The 16,500-nt window shown below is 36.3% G+C and overlaps 1 protein-coding gene across 7 annotated transcripts in view; it reads left to right on the top strand.

The window, feature by feature from the left end:
- Positions 1-16,500, top strand: part of LOC135198163 (uncharacterized) — a 904,910-nt gene that overhangs the window by 708,534 nt on the left and 179,876 nt on the right. For 5 of the 7 annotated variants that reach the window (XR_010310735.1, XR_010310736.1, XR_010310737.1 and 2 more), the window contains one exon: positions 12,891-12,966. The exons of the other annotated variants lie outside the window; for them this stretch is intronic. Coding sequence is in view for 2 of the 5 variants with exons in the window: in XM_064225669.1 (XP_064081739.1) it covers positions 12,891-12,966 (76 nt within the window). In the remaining 3 variants the exon portion in view is untranslated. The remainder of the gene's footprint in view (positions 1-12,890; positions 12,967-16,500) is intronic. 7 annotated transcript variants of the gene reach the window in all.

Below are 16,500 nucleotides of genomic sequence, written 5' to 3'. Positions count from 1 at the left end.
GGTCGACTCCCTCACCATTGAACTCGGAGCGCTGGCAGGGCTGCCGTTGAAAATGTTTAGAAAGGTTAGGCCTACACATGTGTCAATGCAGTAGAATGTGCGAGCGTGTGTGGGGTTTTGTATTCATGTCAGTTTCAGTGCAGTGAAACGCTGTTTCCCGTTTCCCTTTTGATTTGGCTAGATTTAGTAATGTCATCAAGGCCAAAGTTTCAGTATTGCTTTCTGCCTCCGGATATTCAGTGTTGTTCAGACACTAGATGTAGGAAGTTTCCCGAGAATACTTCTCGCCAATTCTTGGATTAATGAAGGGGATTACTCCAGAATAGTTTACAATTCCGTAGGTGATGTATATATATATATATATATATATATATATATATATATATATATATATATATATATATATATATATATATATAGTATATATATATATATATATATATATATATATATATATACACACACACACCCCATGAATGTTAATTTACCGACATTCATCAATCAGATATGTAACAACACAGGTATATATATATATATATATATATATATATATATATATATATATATATTATATATATGTATATATATATATATGTAAGCGAATACCACAGGAAAATGATAGTCAGATATCCAAGCGCTTTCGTTTTTACTAAGACATTGTCTTAGTAAAGACGAAAACGCTTGGATTTCTGACTATCATTTCCTGTGGTATTCGCTTATTTAATGAAGTCACATGCATCTACTGTGATTTTTTAAGCATATATATATATGTGTGTGTGTGTGTATGTGTACATAAAATATATATATATATATATATATATATATATATATATATATATATACCTGTGTTGTTACATATCTGTTTGATGAATGTCAGCAAATTAACATTCATGGGGTGGGTGAGCAGCGTCATCCTAAAACTAATTACTGAAATGCAGTAAGGCAGCATCTTTTGGAGCTAACCCTCCCAATTTGACAAAGTGTTAAATGAAGATATATATATATATATATATATATATATATATATATATATATATATATATATATATATATATATATATATGCGTGTGTTTGTGTACATGTGCGTCGTGTAATATTTGCTCTAGCAGCTAGATTGTTTAAAAAGCTTCATAGGTTGTAAAGTAGTTTTTTTTTTTATAGAAAGGCAAGAATTCTTTGCTATGGGGACGATTTATTAGCTGGTTTTAAGAGTATATCTGATTACCAAGTTTGATTCTCGTAATAAGTAAGTGAAGCGTTCGAATTTCATTCAAACATGGGACCGTGTTGATAAGTTCATCGTATGAAAGTAATTTGTTCGTTGTGTTTAGGGATACAAGAAAATAAGGAAAGAAAATGGCTTAGCACAAGAACAATGCAAAGATTTATATTTTTAAGCATCTTTGAATTTTTACCGAGAGATTATTTTGTAAGTTATATCAGGTCTTAGGAATATAGTTATGGAGGAAAGGTATCATAAATGAGTTCCTAACTCTCCTGATTAATTGACCCTTTTGTGTTTGATTCTGCAGCACTGGAATCAATAAATAGCAAAGACGGACACCGAAAATTTTGCATCTGTGAGACAACCGTTGTCTGTCTCATGAGTGTCGTTCAACTGTAGCCTTAATTATTCCTCGAAACCTTTTGATTAGGGGACTCTCTCTCTCTCTCTCTCTCTCTCTCTCTCTCTCTCTCTCTCTCTCTCTCTCTCTCTCTCTCTTGTTTCCTGCAAGTTTGCACGCAATAGATCACCAGTGTGAACATTTTATCACACAACCAACAAGTGTTGAATGAAATTTATGTCATTAAATGTCTGGAGTGAGGCTTATCCATGGAATTGTGTAATGCTGCTTCAGAACGCATTTCAATCCGAGATGATGCTAACTTATTATCGTGATGCTTCCCGCGGTCCTTACCAATTTCAGTAAGCCACTGATGAAGAAAATCATGACACGGTCGATGATGAAGACCTCTGCGATAAGACTGTCCTTAGCATGGTCGTTAATAATTTTGGATAAAAATGTTTAAGTTTATATCTGTGACGTTCAAATTATACATTGCTGATAAATTCAAAATTTTCAAGTTAATTTCTCAAAACAGTGTTTTTAACTACGTAAATCGCATTGAAAATGTTTACAATGAATTGTGCAGACATGCTGTGCGCATCTTGACTGCATACTCATTGCTGCTAGCCTCCGTTTTAACAGACTGAGAGAAGGACTAGACCGGTCTGGCAACAAAAGCTTGTGACAGTGAACCGCACATCCTGAATGATAACAGGCCACTTCATTTAAAATTTGTCCAAATCCAGTAATTTATAAATATTGTAGGTATACATTTTTGTAATATTTTGTAATATCTTACTTATGTAAATGACATGTAATATTTTTCTAATAAAAGATAAAAAAATGATTTACGGAATCTACGTAACATTAACGAAAATGTTGGCATTGGTCACCCCCCCCCCCTCTCTCTCTCTCTCTCTCTCTCTCTCTCTTTTATTTTTTTTCTCAATTTTTATTTTTTTTTCAAGTACACTTCGCTTACAAGCAGTGTTAATATTATAGTACGTCCAATTCAAGGAGTCTGTGCAGTGAGAAGTTTTGAAAGTCTAGGGCCCACATCCAGCATTACTGTGGCTTTCACGAGTCAAGTATTAGGTTTCTTATTCATGTGCTCCAATATCTGCATGCATGCATTCACACGTATTAGCATTAATTCGTACAAATACGCGCACAAACATACGTACGCACACACATATATACACAAATATATACACGCATACATATTACATAGGTATATATATATATATATATATATATATATATATATATATATATATATACACACACACACACATAGTGTGTTTGAGAGCAATGAAGAGAATGCAGTATACACATGGTTAGATTGTTGGAGGCAGAAATTTTAAGCAGGAGGTATCATGAGGACCGGAACCTCGATACTACTTGAAATAAGTGAATGCTGCCACTTAGGTAAAAGGGCCAGAGGTCCTTCTCTGTGTACATGATGAGCCTCGGAAACTTGAATAATTTGAACTGGTATTTTCCTTGTAACAGGCTGGTCTCATCAGTGGGAGGAAGAATCAAGCTACAGTTATTATAGCATTTTGTTTTGAAACCTTCAGCTTTATGAGCAGATCAACTGTGAAACCTGGAGCTCTTTAACCTCACATTTTATAGGCATTATGAATTCAGAAAACCAACGATTTTCAGCAGAAATACTCTGAAACCCCTAATATTTAACAAATCAGAAACTTAGATCCAAACGCTGGACTTGATATGTGTCTGTACGTATGTGTATATGTAATATTAATATCTTTCATTTCGTTTAGATAGTTACGTTCGTTGGTACTCTTCACCATATACCTCGAGTTTGGCTATTTCGGGGCTTCTTGTTGGATCGTTTTATGATCTTGAAAAATTCACAAACATGGTATGAAACCGCAAAGGTTTAGGTTAGGTTAGCAATCCCCAGATATATTGTGTATCAGTGTTAGATATCGTTTTTAAATTAATTTTATTAGTTATTGGACATCTTATCATTCAGAATTGTGATATGTCACTCTCTCATCATTAACTCACATCTTATTGTTCTCTTGTAGTGAATAAATCTCCTTTATTCTTCCATGGCCCTCAGTTTTCCTTTATATTTTTTCTTTTTCCTAGTTAGCTGTTTTTTTCATCGAGCATTTGGTTACCCATCCACCAGCTTCCTTATGAAACGATAGACTGTGCTTAATTTTTGTTAACTTCAGAAAGTATTTGGTTTCAGAATATTCCATGCATCTGAAGTAAAGGTATCTGTAGCCACTTTTCTGCTTTTTAAAAATATTTATAGGGCTTTTACTCCTTCTGGCTCTTATTCTGCAATTTACATCGTAGTTCCTTTTTGCTTCCATATCATTTGATGTCTAATTTTGCATTTTTCCATCACCTATATCATAATGATATCCACTCCTACACCATCCCGGGTTTTATTTATTATATTACATCTATCTTTAGTGGTTTCAATCCTCTTCCTTCCAGACTACTAGATTTATTAATGAGCCTCTATAATTTCGTTGGTCTTCACGGTTATCCTCTTCCTTCAGATCTTTTACATCCATTTATTCAAAACCTGATCTCAAAGTATTTCCTGATTTTTTTTTCTTGCCTAATTCTCTTCATCGTTCTGTCCATAACAAGTTCAACGTCCACAGATGACTGAATGTGTTTACGCGCACGTACTTGTTTTTTCATTATGTTATGAATAAAAAATTTGGTTTTGCAATTAATCATATTGTAGTCGATAGTAGGAATACTTTTAAGGCTTTCAGAGATGGGCGAAGCCATTTCATTTTGCATCAACTTAAAGTTTTACTTCAAGTGCATTCTAGCTTTGTTTGTGGATCCATATACAGTTAATGATGTTAGATTTGGCTGGCTTTAACCAGAAGCCCTGGCGAAGATAAATGAGATGACTGTGGGTAGAAACTCTTCAACCATTGATACCCATCAGTAAGAATGAAAGTGTGAGAAGCTGATAATAATTCCAGGTGGCAAGTATCAGAGATTTCTTAGTACTGAAACAAGTGTGGATTTGAATGAACATCTCCATAGGTCTTTTGTCATACTTTTTGCAATTTGCAGGGACTAATAAGAAGAGGAAAAACTTTTGTGGGAGAGAACGAACAACGCCAATTCCTTAGTGAGTTTTTCTCACCTTGGCACAAGGTTTAAAGAGCGGGTTATCACATTAATTAAGGAAAATGAAATACGATACAACCCAAATCATTATTTTTATGGACTAAAGTGCAACTTATGAATCGGTGATGATGTAACTGCAGAAAACTTACCATAGCTGTAGCCACTTCTCATGTCTTCACAGAAGTATAATTTTTCCAGATAAATAATTGACCGTTTTATTGTAGTATTTTTATTGGGCTGGTGGTCTATGACCTGAAGGTAGTTGAGAACCACTGATATAGCCAGTACCTTCTCTGCCACACTATTTTACATCCGCCAAAGGCTAACACCATATACACCCTTTTTACTGAACTTTATTCCTCCAAAGGACCAAAATGTTCTTGATTCACATTTTCATTAATGCTGAATGCTTGCTCAGTAGCCACTACTTTGCTGATCCACAATTAAACTTATGTTTGCATGCATGGCATCACATCCGTGCACGAACTTTTTAAGGATAGTCTAATTTGGGATTAAGGAAAAGTGAGGAAAACTTTGATTATGCAGGTACCAAGACGCAACAGTCAACAAATGAAAAAGAAATCGTTAACATGTTGGAAGTGTTAAACGTACAAATAAACTGGAATATTTGAAAAAAAAATGCTGGTTTCAAAATAGTAAAAGGAGATACATTCTTTAGAATTGTTCTGGATGTAATGCTTCTACAGTTTCCTTGTGTTCATGAAGAGGGCCACCTAACAGAAAATAGGTAATAACACAATAAGACTAACATCATATGGGTGTGAGACTAGAGTTTCTAAGTGCCTAAAACAGAAACTAGTTCAACTTTAGAGTCCAGTATTAAACAGTAACAGAACTAGGTTTTGATGTAAAGATAACAGGAATGGACCTAGAGCGTTTTATAACTAAGAACTTAAAGACAAGACAGCACGGTTGATGGCAGCTTTCTTTAATTCTTGATGGCTGTGATGGCCAGTACATTAAGCAGGTATGGGTAGCTATGAATGAAGGATGGAATACCACTTCTTGTTTATTCAGGGTATAGTGAAAGGAAAGGGTTTTGCCAAGGGATGTTATGGAAAGACAGCATCCTGGCGAATATATGTAAGGTGCTGTTGAGCGAAAATATGTATGATTGGATTGTGTTAGTGCAGAATAAGATTAAGGGCATACAAAGATTGTTCGATCAGCAATAGCTCTTACTGATACATAAAAATCAATGGAGTGAGTTTTTGAGCATAGACCAGTGGTCGCCAACCTGCGGCTCTTTCAAGTTCAGACACTTGTGCGGCTCCAGGTGCTGGACAAGTACCTTTTTATGCATTTAAAACGAACATATGTAATGTACTTCCCCCTTCAGTTTTAAGGTATGATCTTATAACTTCTATGAATACAAAGTAGCCATGTTTTTGTTGTATCTTGTGATCGCCATTATTATCTTCCATACTACCGATAGAAAATGTAATAAAGAGCTTACCATATAAATGAAAGGTAATGTATAAAAGAATATATTATCTGCTTTGCTTTGTGAATATAAGCATAATAAATAATAAAACTATAATTATGTTTTTTCAAGTAGGCCTATGGAGCTATATTCTGTTATTTCTGAAGTACTGCAGATTTTTATTTTAGATCTTAGGTGACCATTTTTTTGTCACTGCAGCTCTTGACAGTACTACATTTTTATGATTCTAAAATCTAAATAAATGGATCTTCTTGCTTCAAAGGTTGGTTGACCCCTAGCGTAGACTGTAGATAATTATGTTTTTTTTTTCTTTTCAAAATTTTACTCTTAAACACCTATCTAATCAGCCAATTCCATTATTTTATTAGCCGTACTAAGATCAACAGCCTCATCCCCCTGGTTTTTATGTACCTTCATAACCTTGATTTCACTAACGTTCATTGTCAGCTTTTTTCTTTGAGCAGAAACTCAGTCTATCACCAGTTTTGCTGCTTCTCTTTACTGCTATTAAATCACAATATAGCTTGGCAAAACATAGGCACTCCGTCGTCCATACGAATCCAACAAACTTGCAACTTCATATAATTTCTTTTTCTGGCTCCTTTTTTCTATAGAAAATTAGCAATGCGAACAATATGCATTCCCGTTTTAAGACACGACGCCAAAGTAGTCGTCCTCCTAATCATATGCTTGAAAAGTTGTGTTTTCATCACTGTTCTGATTGTTCACAGCATTTTGCCTTTTACCCATTTTTATCAGCTCCCGTAGCATTGCATCTTTAACTGTGTGTTGGTGTGCGTGTGTGTGTTTATATATATATATATATATATATATATATATATATATATATATATATTATATATATATATATATATATATATATATATATATATATACACCAGAAGAGGAGGTAGCAAATCAATATAGGCTGGTTTGAACATTTAGCTTTATACGTGACAATGGTCGGGTGTTCATTCTGCAGGGAGAGGTTTTGTTCCTTCTTACCATGGGTGGAATCAGGGCAAGACTAAGAGGTTGACAGTGTTTTGGATAGTCAAGGGGGCGTTTTATTCTTCTCACCTCTGATTCTTCTCATTTTTTCATGTTAGGGATTAAAATTTCATCGCTTGTATAGACACAAGAAGATATTTCATAACCTTGTTTTTGAGAGAAAATCATATTTTTAACAGAAATAGACATGGCTAAATTAACGCTCATTAAAAAGAATAACAGCATTAGAATACCTTGGTCAGCGGGCAGGGAAGATTAATCTCTTTCTCCTAAAAGGGAGCTTTTGCATTGGTAATACATTCAACCAAACATATCGTCAGGGTCTTCGGATTTTTAGTACTTACCAAAATTTTCCTCCCGGTGGAAACTCCCCAAAGGAACTAATCGACTTTGACAACATATATAATTCTTAAAGCTGTGCAGTCGCTCACCGTGAATCTAATAATCTTTCAAGTTGTGTTTAACGCTGTCACATCGAAGTGCGTATGTTGCCATGTCTTCAGCTGCAATGTTTTTTTTTGTTATATATATATATATATTCTGTATTTTGTCAGCGACCTTTTGGACATTTCACTACGAATGACATAGTACAACTATTGCTCGTAGTTTCCGAGATTGTAAGGTTTTATTTGCTGTTGTACTCATTTGCGTTATGGAATCTGGTGTATCGCTTCCGATAAAATAAATGGTATCTAGATTTTAAACGTCAAGTGCCATTTTTACTTACTTTGTTTTCAGTGGATAGTATGGTATGTTTTACCGACTGTGTGCTGGGATCATGCAGATATCTAAAGATAATTTATTTTCTGTACATGGAACACAATTTCAATACTATTACAGATACAGGCCACGTGCACGTTTGTAGTTGTTTCCTGCATATCACTTACAGAAATGAAGAAAATTCTAAATTTCTCTGCATCATAATTTCTCCGTGCATATCGAATTCTTTTGGTTCCTAATGGAAGGATAACGTTGAGCTTATGTTACGCAGCTACGTGATGTGTTTCTGCTGTTGTTAGTTTGTTTGTTTGTATGGTGCTTTTACGTTGCATGGAACCAGTGGTTATTCAGCAACGGGACCAACGGCTTTACGTAACTTCCGAACCACGTCGAGAGTGAACTTCTTCTATCACCGGAAATACACATCTCACTCCTCAATGGAATGGCCGAGAATCGAACCCGCGACCACCGAGGTGGGACGCTAATACCATACAAACCCGCTGAGGTGCTCTGCTGTTGTTAGGCCTTTGTGTCTATTGTTATTCATCCGCTGATGAACATTACTGGAGTGGAAAGGAAAGCTCTGAACAGTATATAATTCATTAGTAAGATACAGTTTCAGCATATAAGAAGGTGGGCAAACTTCTGGCATTCAGTGGTGTGACGACTTTGAAACACATAGACTGATTTGATAAAAATGTAATGAACGATGTAAGGTGGTTGATGTAGCTCTCATAGATTATTAACAAATGGTGTACAATTCGTGTGGTACATAGGCGTGGATGACTGGAAAACCATTTTCCGAGACCTAGGTGGTTGGTTTCAGCAGCAGGATACTAGAAAGATATGAATCTCTATAGCTTTCATCATAAGGGTGTTATAGGACATTGAAAACACTCTCGGTGAAATCCATATGGGATAGTGCCGTCAGTGCACCTCACGTGGCAGGCTGTAGGCATTGCTACATGGTGTTTGCAGCACTCCTTTGGTCCCTAGCTGCACCCACGTTTTGGCCTTGTTTTTTACTCTGTCTTGCTTCCTTTTCATCATTCTTACGCCCCAGCACTCAAAACATTTCTTCTTAGTCTAACATTGAGACTTTCTCCTAGTTATACCTTTGGATCCCTGTATTTCATTTTTTATATTTTCTAGATCTCTGTATCTTGCTGTCCATCCACTCCAACTCCTCCATTTAACTATTTTGGCACTGCAAGGCTGACAGCACCCTAGTACTTGGCTCAACAGCCTAGATGTTTTAAATCAAACTCTCCTCTTTAATACACCATCCTGTGTTATTGCTGTGGCTTATCAGTACCTATGTATTCACTGCTTGCCCCATGTCTCAGTGAGGTTAGTAAGACTTCTCAGATTAGTCGAAGTTCCTATATTAGATGTGTATAATAAAATAAGCACTGGGTATGAGGTTGCCCTGCTGCTCTTAGGGTAAATGCAGAAAGCTAGTTTACATTTATTAATGATGAGGACAAGTTTAGCAATAAAGAGCTTGTTCCAAAGAGTGGCATATCTGCAGACTGCAGCAACCACAGTCCAATTTCTGTTCTCCTTGTGTTCTTCAAAGTGCAGGAAAAGCTTATTTTTAAGCCAATATATAAGTTTTTGGAATCAAAATGATTGTTTGCTGATAGTCAATGTGCATATCAGGAGTTAGGTACCTGTGTTGCTCTATCAGATTTGACGGGCCATTTGATAAGGATTTTGAGTGTAGAGTAATTCAAATAGATTTTAGTGCTGCTTTTGATTGAGTAAATCACAAGACACGTCAGAGTCTTGGAGTGTGTCGTTCACTTCAAGATTTCCTTACAGGTAGACAGCAAAGAGTTGCTGTTGATGGGATCTTCAGGGAACCTAGACCTATTGTGTCTGGAATTCCACAGTGTAGTGTTCTTGGATCCACTGTTATTTTTAGTGTATATAAGTATTATGATTGTTGGCCTGGAAAACAAGATCGTTCAGTATGCAGATGATGCAACACATATGAGAAATGAAGCTGCCCTTAGTCTCAATCAGGACATGGAGTGGATTAGTGAATGTGTAGTCGGTGTGGTATGAGGCTGAAATCCATGAAAAAGAAAACACTGTTGATCAGCAGATCTCGTACAGTTTTCCATCTCATCTTCCTCTCCAGGTCGATGGGACTCTGCTGAATGAGTCCAAAGCTTTTAACTATTCCAGGTGTAACTTTTGAATCCTGTTTTACTTTTGAGAAACATCTACTGAAAATGTCAGCAAATGATGCCTCACGAAAATAGGTATTGTATGAAAGGTTTCACATATTATGACAGTGATAAAATCACTGCAACTTCTTTGAGGTAATTTGCACTTCCTTCACTAGAATACTGTTCTCCTGTATAAGAGCAGTTACGACTAGCACCATCGACAGATGGTCTCTAGTTTGTCTATTTTTCATAAGCTGTATTTTAACAGAAATCTTTCACATTCTCAATTGATCCCTGATCCCCTATTCCTACCGAGAGCAACCAGAATTGCTGAACAGCAGCACCAAGATGCAGTAAATTTTGCTTCGCTGTAGAACTCCTCAGTTCCAGAGGTCCTCACACCGTTGGATTGAGGAAGTCTCCCTGAGAGAGTGTAATTGGAACTTTATATGATCAAGCGAAGAGGCAGTGCATGACTACCAAGATACTATTTTAATACATTTTAAAACATTTCGATCTATGTATTTATTTATTTTTTCTTTGTTAATAAGCGAGATCTCTTCTTTGCGTATTTCCCCTTACCTCCTCCTACTCCTTCCTAATGAACACCATATTCTTTGGAAGCTTGAAGTTTAAGTCAGTGGCCCCTTTGGCCTTATTCCATATGAAAAGAGTTCATCTTCTGAATAATAATAATGATAGTAATATTAGTCATTTCACCATAGCAACTATTGTTCAGCAATTTTAATGAATTATATTAAACTATCATGTGCCAATACTGTATGTATTTGCAATTAAATGCAATTAAACTGAAAAACCAATTAGGTGCTTTCAACTTGACCATTGTGTTAACAGCTTATGACCTCTCCACTCTGATAACGTGGTAAGGTTTTCAAAGTGCGTCCAGAATGCTACTTTGTGATTTGTTCATGGTAGTTTTTCAGACTTGCCTGCTACACCTTTCACAGTATAAGCAAAAGGTACGAGGTACAACTTGTCTTGTCCTGTGCACTGGGTTGAACCATTTATAGATAAGTCGAAACTAGAATTCATTTACTCAGATGCCTTTATGGATAGCATATATTAATTAATGCTTTGTTGATATTTTTTTTTATTTCCATCAACAATATAATTCTCATTGATGCATTTAGTATCTTTTCATATATGAATCTTTTGGTTTGTTCCATATGAATATGAGCTTATTACAACTCCCAGGAAAATCGATGTAGTTTTACTTATATAAGCTATCGCGAGACCATCTATCCATAAGAACTGACTGATCTTATATAACTATCGAGAGACCATCTATCCATAAGAACTGATTGATCTTATATAACTATCGAGAGACCATCTATCCATAAGAACTAATTGATCTTATACAACTATCGAGAGGCCATCTATCCATAAGAACTGATTGATCTTATATACTCGTAACTATCGAGAGACCATCTATCCATAAGAACTGACTATCTTATTTAAAGTATCGAGAGACCATCTATCCATAAGAACTGACTGACTTTATATAAACTATCGAGAGACCATCTGATCATAAACTATCGAGAGACCATCTATCCATAAGAACTGGATGATCTTATAATTTATTTTCTTTTTAGTTATTTACCACATGAAAATTAATCATTAGTATCCTAGGTAACCACATGTCCAGCGACTGTTTCTTTTCCTCCAACGTGAAGTTCGGGACTTCGGTCTCTTGAGTTGACTGTGATCTTTCCCCTCATTAGAGAGGAGCGGATGGCCTCCTTCGGTAGAAGCAAGTATGTCCCTGATCTCAGTGGGAGCGTCGTCTCTCTCTCTGTTTTTCGGCGAGAAGGAAATGTCTTCCTTGTGGCGAGAGGGGCTTCTTTCCTCTTTCAGTGGAGGGAGCCTCTTTCCTCCTGCAGTGAGAAGGGAGTCCTTCCATCTTTCGGTGAAAAGGGCCTCTTTTCACTTTCACTGTGAGGGTCCTGTCTTTCCCTTTTCCACGAGAGGGGTCTCCTTTTTCCTTACCCCCTTTTTCCATTCCATAGTCTTGAATGAAATACGGCATTAGGCTGCTCGTCAAGTGGTCCTTTGCAGGAAAAAAAACCTGCATATGAAGAACTTGTGCTCTCTCCGTTTACATTACAATGACATAATTATCTTCACATGACCTCCGGTAAACATGCAATGATAAGAACTGAGGAAATGAAGTGTGGAAGAAATTCCAAGTTGGCCTTCATATTCCAGGTAGATAATATTAGAATTCTCTCTCTCTCTCTCTCTCTCTCTCTCTCTCTCTCTCTCTCTCTCTCTCTCTCTCTCTCTCTCTCTCTCTCCAATAAGATGATTTCATTAAAATGAGATTGCCTCTCTAGAGAGACCGTTTTTGTTGTATATCTGAGTGAAAAATAAACCATGTGTAAGAAAGCCTAAAAGTAAACTGGCACTAATCATTCACACGATTCCCAAGTCAGCAGTTTCAGTTTCATTGCTGCCCAACAACATACCGACCCAAATTCTCCTTCTCGGTGTCATTTCTACGCTTCACCTTGTTGTGGACTTTCATTTGTTGCCGCTTTTCCAAAATGGCAGTTATTACTGCATATTTTTGTTATATGACTTACCCATTCTCTCTTCGTACAGAAAGCTCTTTAAACTCGACTATTTATACTTTATATGGGTTTCTCTGGGCGTCAAGGTTTTGTAATCGTTATTGCATCATTATTGATTGATTTTAGAGGATTTACTTTTTTTTTTTTCAAGATTAACGTGCATTCCTCATTTTCATGAAGAATACACATTTACAAGGTAATCTCTTTACTCTTCCAGGTTTCGTCTTTTAAAGCACTCTCACCTTCCACATCTGACAATCTATTGCAGTCTTCAAATCCGTCAACTTACACAGGTACGCACGTTACCATACTTCTCTCATTAGGATTTAAATGATTTTCATTTTCTTTTATTGCAATCCTCAGGTTAACAGGGTTGTTTGGGAAAGAGTGTTTCAAACTCTTTCAAGATTCTCGAACTTATTTTTCTCTCGTCTATGTTAAACTTTGAATCTATGTTGTACTTTGAATATTCACAAGGGTGAAATTATTTTACCTACTATATACACCCATTTCTCCTTTACCAGGACATTGAGTCTGCAACTGTTGCCCTTTTATGAAAATAACTGGTTTTCTTGCGGGAACTGAGAGGAACCGATACCCGAAGACCTTGCTTAGCTTCAGACAGAAGATTTGTCTCTGTCCTAAAGTCTTTACTGTGTTAGTCATACTACTTTTCTCTCCAATAGTGTCTTCGGTGCCTCCAGGTCGGCTGTAAGAGAAAACCTTCCCAAGGTCATTATAACCAGCATGTATGATCAACCTTGTTTTAAGCAACTAAAATCGTAACAATAGTTTGCCAATTTCTCTTTACAATTAGAACGCTTCGGTATAAATTCCTTATACAACTATATAACTTACCTATTTAGAGTCCTTGTACAATTCAAGTTACAATTAGTTCGCAGCCTTTAAATCTTCCTAGTTATTATCCAGACTTCGCGTATCATAGTCGTTCAATCAGTGCATTATGATCAATTATTGTTCTGTGATATCGTTCAGGCAAGAATTATTGTTGAAACTGTTTCTTTATGGGGCCTTTTAATACAGGAAGTGGTCAAATTGTAAACTCCACTGGTCACTGTCTACGGAATACAAATGGAAAATATATACATGGGAGATTGCACTAAGATTTTGGAACTAGATGTAGATAGCTAATCATTATCTTGTAAAAATAAGTCAGACCTCATACGGTGATAGGACTTTCATTTCTTCCTGGCAAATCTGTCACTTTGTTGTGGGACCCAAAGGGACATTAAAATCTAATCTCTCTCTCTCTCTCTCTCTCTCTCTCTCTCTCTCTCTCTTCTCTCCTCTCCGCTTCTCCTCTCTCTCTCTCTCTCAAAACCAGTGTATATATTTTCATAATTTTGACTTTTTTTTTATCTGAAAGACCTTTCGCTGATAAGGTTATGTTCATGTAAGAGGCCCAAGAAGCAGAATTGCTTGAGGAGCTCATGGTTAATGAGTCATTTATTTTTTAGTCAAAATCTCGAAAATTCACAAAGATATTTATAGTAAATGTTTAGTCAGAGATACAGGTGGAGACCATAATGATTCCTTCCTTAAGCATGGCCTCGTTAGTTCATTTTTTACTGTTTGAATGCTCCAAGGTCTTATTCATGCAAAAGTTAGTTTAAGCAGGAGAGTGAGAGATATTTGTAGGAGCATCAATATTAGAGTGTACATTGGAGGCTGCGCACGAGCTCCTTTTCCTGTTCTCTTAGCTTCATGGTATGATACGTTTATTAGGATCACTTTTTATATCACAAAACATAAAACTCACACTTAGGGACTGAGAAATAATGTAAGCTCCAAAACTGATATATAATTATATTTAACAACCTTATTTACAGAAGATAGTGCAATAGGGAAACAGTGAAATGGTCGGGTGAATGCTGTGGATTAAAGAAAGGCAGGCGGGAAGTTTCTTATAAGTGGATCAGAAGTATTTCAGATACAATAGATATGTATTTTTTTCGTGGGGTACTGATCCCTTTGTAGAACGTCCTACTCCTTAGAACTACCAGGCATTTTCCTTTCTCACCCTCAGAGATCTGTCTCTGAACTCCTTTTCTGTATTGGTTTTTGGAAACAAATAAAGCAAGATGCCTGCCAAACTTGGTGTTCATCCTCTTCTTTTAATGAAAAAACATTGCTCACAACATATATTCTCTGGTTCTCCACCTAGCCACTGCAGCTTCTTCTACATTGGTGTTAACATATCTTTCTCACCAAAGGGCTTCTCGCAGGCTCAGAGTCCACCTGCTATCTTTACTATTCTAGGATGGTGAAACCGTGCGTCCTATCTGGAGTTCACTTGACATTTTCTTTACTAACTCTCCCTGGGAATGGAATATTCCTCCTCCCAAAATGAAGCTGACACTTATTACCTGGCTCTTGACTAAGGTCTCTGTACCATCGTAGTTCCTCCCTGTCCCTTTATATAATGTTGTAGCATCTTTCTGCTTCCATGCCATGGATGTGAAGACTGGTTATCCTCAACCTCACCAGGGCTCACCTCAGGTCTCCTGTCAATGCGTCTTATTTTAGAACTATTGAAGATGTAATGCTGTCAGTGCAAGTCATGTTACAAGAGGTAACCGAAAATAAGGAACAGGTGTGGCAACTAAAATAATTTTTTGAAAAATTACATAAATTCCATAACTGTATTAATTTCGGATAAGAAACCAATAGATATTGGTTAAGGAAATGCATTTTGATAAATGCAATAAGAAGAGTCCACATCTTTGATGTGTTCAATTCTTTGAAATAATTAGTTGTATTTGCTTTGATGGCTGATCACATTTTCCGAGGTATCTGTAATTTGTCAGTGACAAAATAACGGAATCATGACGAAAGGACATTTTTGCCTCAAGACCCTGTCAGGACCTATACCCTTACTTGGTGTTATAAGTGAATGACAAAAGCCTCTCCTGAGCTTGTAGCATGATTTCATCCTTAGTCAAATGAGCTTGCACCATTACGTTACCCATGTCATTAGGCATGACGTATGATTTATTTCCCCGACTGCAGAATTTTTAATGGGTTAATGTTTCCTTGTTCAGTGCATATACAAAATGAACGTAGTCTCCAGTTAACGGAAGTAACTTGGTGATTTTGATTTGCAATGCACTGAGTTTATAGCGTGAATTTATTTCCCAAACATAATTGGCAGTTTCCTAAACTCAGAAGGTTATGTTCTATAGTTAAATGAAATGGCTGTGTGATTTGTATGGCCAGTTCAGTAAACTCACAGCACTGTGTATCGTATTTTATTTTTTTATTAAAACCACGTATAGTTTGACTGTTGTACCAATTCAAAAATGCTAGAATTTTTCCGATCTTGAGCCAGCCAGAATTTAGAACATTTATAGCAAGTGTTGTTTTGAGAATAGGTGTTTGAATGTAGGGTCTGCATTGGAGGCCCTTTTTGCGACTTCTCAAATCCTCTTGACAAGCAAGCTGTGGTCTGTCCAATAACAATTATTATTCTTATCTTCTCATTTTAATTTCACATAAGAATGATTGCTTTTAGAAATAGACTAGGTAATGAGATAGTAGAATGACATTTATATGGAACCAGTGGTTAGTCAAAATGTACACATTCAGAACAAGATTTTCTGAGACAACGTTTACCTGAGACTTATATCCATAAAGCTGACAGTATGGATATTTCTGACTGAACTTCCTAGCTCTTAACATTTAGTTGTGCAGCCGAACTGGATATTTACATTGATTGATTAATCCCTCCAGTAGAAACACTAGCAGAAAGGGGACTTTTTACTTTATGAATGGGTTAATATTTATATATATAATATATATATAAATAT

Source organism: Macrobrachium nipponense, chromosome 21, assembly GCF_015104395.2.
Source record: "Macrobrachium nipponense isolate FS-2020 chromosome 21, ASM1510439v2, whole genome shotgun sequence".
NCBI classification, from domain to species: Eukaryota; Metazoa; Arthropoda; class Malacostraca; order Decapoda; family Palaemonidae; genus Macrobrachium; species Macrobrachium nipponense.
The sequence above is the reverse complement of the archived record's forward strand: the minus strand, read 5'-3'. Positions and strand labels throughout refer to the sequence as shown.